General features: G+C 43.8%; 1 protein-coding gene across 1 annotated transcript; it reads left to right on the forward strand.

Annotated features, from left to right (window-relative positions):
- Positions 1-1,179: 1,179 nt before the first annotated feature.
- Positions 1,180-2,691, forward strand: LOC123812977 (serine/threonine-protein kinase MARK2-like). Its single transcript, XM_045829940.1, has one exon. It carries the CDS (start codon positions 1,180-1,182, stop codon positions 2,689-2,691), a length of 1,512 nt encoding a protein of 503 aa, XP_045685896.1.
- The last annotated feature ends 1,655 nt before the right edge of the window (positions 2,692-4,346 follow it).

Genomic DNA, 4,346 nt, shown 5'->3' on the forward strand with positions numbered 1-4,346 from the left:
AGTTCCACGCACTTTTGATTTTCTGGCACTTTTGGTTGTTTATTGACTTTAGGTTGGTTGTTATCCTCCTTTTGGTTGTGCAAGGAAGCAAAGGGTATCTATCTATACCTCCATCTTGGCTGGAACTAGATTATAATTTCTAATAAAGAAAATATCAATCCTTAATATCCCACATTGTAAAAAAAAACTTTCCTGGGACCCTTTTATTTTTTCCCCAATGTCAAACTGTCATGAAACCAAAAGGTGAGAAAACCACTGTAGTTTATCTCCAGATGTTACTGGTCCACTTCCTGCTCTGACCTCATAAGGCCCCACCGTGATGGGTCACCAACCACCCCTATATAAGCTCCTGGCTGGCGGAGGCCTTTGTCCGTTAGAGCCCAGGAAGCTGTGTGAGGTGACCTGTTGGACGTGGACAAACTTCCTCCCTTTCTTGTTTTTGTTTATTTCTATTTTTCTTTTCTTTTTTTGTTTTTTTCTTTTCTTTTCTTTTTTGTTTTTTTCTTTTTCTTCTCTTTTTTGTTTTTTTTTGCTTTGTTTATTTTCTCTTTTATTTCCTTTTACTTTTTGATTGTTATTTGTATATTTTGTTTATATACTATTTTTATATTAATTTATATCTTTATTTTATACTTTATATATTATTTTATTATGATTTAATACTATTTTTATATTAATTTATATCTTTATTTTATACTTTATATATTATTTTATTATTATATTTATTTTATTACTATTTAATACTATTTTTATATTAACATATCTTTATTTTATACTACATATTATTTAATTATTATATTTATTTAATACTATTAATACTATTTTATATTAATTTGTATCTTTATTTTATACTTTATATATTTTTTATTATATTTATTTTATTATAGTACTATTTAATACTATTTTTTATATTCATATAAATATATTTTGTTTATATATTTATAATTATTTATATATTGTTTCTGTATTTATTATAAGTTTAATATTTTTTCAAATTTTATATTTAAAATTTATTGTATTTTATTTTTTATATTTTACTTTTTGTATTTTATTTTGATTTAATTTTTATTATTTTATCTCAATTTTAATTTTTTTAATTATTTTATTTTATTTTATTTTATTTTATTTTATTTTATTTTATTTTATTTTATTTTATTTTGTTTCTATTTTGAAGTCACCATGGCTAATCACTTTGCAGCCACCTTTGGCAATAAGACGTGCCTCATTGGTGATTATATACCTCTTAAATCAATTGGCAAGGGATCCTTTGCGGAGATTAAACTGGCCCGGCACTGGCTCACAGGGACTCAGGTGGCTGTGAAAAGCGTTAGCAAGCGGGGCTTGACTAGACGCTTTGAGGAAGTGAAATCTCTTAAGACCTTACGTCATCCGAATATAACCACACTATTTGAGGTGATCACCACCCAGAATAAACACATTCTTTTTATGGAATGTGCAAGTGGAGGTGACCTCTACGATCACCTGGAGGAGTGCGGCCGCAAAACTGAGCATGAAGCCAGGCCCATGTTCAGGCAAATGATTTCAGCCCTTCACTACTGTCATCGCAAAGGCATCGTTCATCGTGATTTGAAGCCAGAAAACATCCTTCTAGATGAGGAACTCAATGTAAAGGTGGCTGACTTTGGTTTCAGTAGAGACTTTACCAATTATAAACTGACAACTGTCTGTGGCACCTTCGCCTACATGGCGCCAGAGATTTTAGAGTATCAAAAGTACGATGGCCCCAAGGCAGATGTCTGGAGTCTGGGGGTCATCCTCTATCGCATGGTGACGGGGGATGAGCTGTTTGTGGGGGACACGGCTGGAGAAGTAACAAAAGAAATACACAGTAAAAAGCTGCATCTACCAGATTTTACATCATGGGAAGTTCAAGACCTGTTACAAAAAATGTTGACTATTGACCCCGGCCAGAGACCCACCCTAGATGACATCATGAAAGACACATGGGTGAACATGGGTGAGGACGAGGAAATGAGGCCCTACAGTGAGCCACCCTGGGGGGACATTGACCCCCAGGTGGCCACAATAATGAAGGGCATGGGCTTCAAGAAGCGAGAAATACGGGAGTCATTGACACAAAAGAAATACGACAGGGTCATGGGAACGTACCTGATCCTCAGGATGAAGACAACCAAGATGCAGGGCCGCATCATAAAGGTAAGGCCCTGCCCCTCCTCTGACCCCAGCACCAGCACTTCCTGCAGCGAAGAGGCTGAGACTCCCATTCCTTCAAAGAGCCCTGCACCCAGCCTGGACTCAAGTTCTAGACCTTCCCCAGGCAGCATGGAAGCCGGGAAGAAAGAACCCCCACCCAGAGTGGAAGTGAGGATGTCCCCCTCTCCAGCACCCAGATTGCACTCCAGCTCCTCCTCATCCACCTGCTTCTCAGGAGAGACAGTGCCCACCACCCCACCCACCCTAGATGCAAGGTCCACGAATCTCCTACCCAGCCCAGTCCTCCAGCGTGGCCCTGGGGGCTCCCCCACCACCCACAGCAGAAGAAGTAGCAGGTCCTGCCAACAAACTTCAGAGCTGGGTGGTGGGACCCTCGGCTCTCCTTCTGGTTCCCACCACGGCCGACAGGGGGTGGCTCGAAGAGTCCTCAGGTTTTTGTTAAAATGTCTCTGCTGTAGGCCATCCACAAACAAAAATAGAATTATGCCGCTATAATGCATAAAAATTGTGGACAGCGTACAGCAGATACATTTTAAGAAGAACCTGAGGACTCTGGAGCCCAACCAGGGGCCTGGTCAGGCATGTGCTCTGAGAGGGAATCCAACCAGGGACCCTGTGGCTTGCAAGACAACACCCACCCATTGAGCCACACCAGCGGGGCTGCACCCCCTGCATTTTAAATGCTGAACCTGGAGGTGCTAAGCTCCAAGGAGGCCGGTCACTGGTGCGGGAGATGAGCCAGAGGCGGCACACAGACAGCTGCAGGTGAGAGCTCAGCTGGACACACACACACTGTGTGTGCAGGAGGACTGGGTCCGGCGGAAGGTGGATGTGTGCAAACCGCCACAGTGTTCCTGCACGGGATTCACAGCATCTCTGTGGCCTTCAGGAACATCTTAAGGAGGATGGCCTGGAGCCCCCTGGGAGTCAGGAAGAGAGGCCGCCCTCCTTGCAGGTCCACCCCTCCACCCCCACCTAATGAAACCTCAGACTGGACTGTTTTTCCTGGGACCCTTCTCCCCTCCCCTGCTCTACTTTGCTCCCATGTTTGTGGGGATTCTTATTAAAGAACTTGTTTTTTCCAAATGTTGTAATCAACTTCATGCTCCAGAAAGATGTATTGGACACTGTTTTTATCCTCTCTGCACAGAATGGGGGCAGGGCATCCTGTAGTCAGAGAAGCATGTAGGGGTGCAGTACTTGGGCTCTATTAGGGGAACTCCCAACAGTAACAGAAGCGGTTTTCTGGGGAAAAGGCCAGCACCCAACATGCTGGGCCTGTCCAGACACCAGGGCACAGCAGGGGTGAAGCAGGCAGTCTCTATGGTCACACAGCCCATAGCCTGGCTGCTCTGTGACATTAGCAGGAACCCCCTCTCCTGACCTCTTGGCTTTGCTGTTTCCCTCTGGGCTGCTGTCAGTCTCAGGGGGCCTGTCCCTCCATACAAGTCAGACGTGTAAAGCTCTGGAGGAAGAGCCCTCCAGGCAGAGGGAACAGCCAAGCCCCAGGCAGCCCAAGCTGAGTGAGCTGGAGTGAGAGCAGCAGGAGGTGGGGCTGCAGACAAAGGACAGAGCTCCTGGGCCACGGGAAGGGTGTGGGTTTGACTCTGAGAACAACGATCAACCCAGGAAGGGTTTTAAGCAAGGAAGTAATGTGATCCAATTTAAGTTTTAAAACTAGTAAATTATAGAGAATATTCTTCCTCTGCAAATGTTTTTATCTATACATACGTGTTATATATTCACCAGGCAGGGCAGGTGTTCTTATAGCCACTGAAGAAATGTGAGTTAGAAACTTCATGTGTGTTTTCACTTTAATCCTTCTCACCCCAGTTCCCTGAACAGGTAGACATGCAAGTCAATACATTGTTTTAAACGGGAAAGACCCACCTGCCTTTGTGGAGCTGATTCATTGGTTCTTAGATCACCGAGTAGCTGATCTGCTCGCCCTTTGCACTGAGGAACCTGCCGGGTTCCTTTCATTCACCTGTCCTCCTGCCCTGTGATCTGAGCAGCGCATCACTTGGTGTCGTCATTAAGTGGTCCCTTCCCCTCCTCGCCCTGATCTTCCCTTCCTGAGTTCTTGGGGGCTGGGAACTGTCTTACTCACCTTTGTATCCCAGTCATTACCCCAGAGCCAGGTCCAGAGT

This window comes from Phyllostomus hastatus, unplaced genomic scaffold, assembly GCF_019186645.2.
Source record: "Phyllostomus hastatus isolate PE091 unplaced genomic scaffold, TTU_PhHast_1.1 phas_contig_150, whole genome shotgun sequence".
Classification (NCBI taxonomy): Eukaryota; Metazoa; Chordata; class Mammalia; order Chiroptera; family Phyllostomidae; genus Phyllostomus; species Phyllostomus hastatus.

Bases quoted from the DNA above. Each gene is read 5' to 3' on its own strand.
- LOC123812977 (XM_045829940.1), top strand. From the start codon at position 1,180: ATGGCTAATCACTTTGCAGCCACCTTTGGCAATAAGACGTGCCTCATT.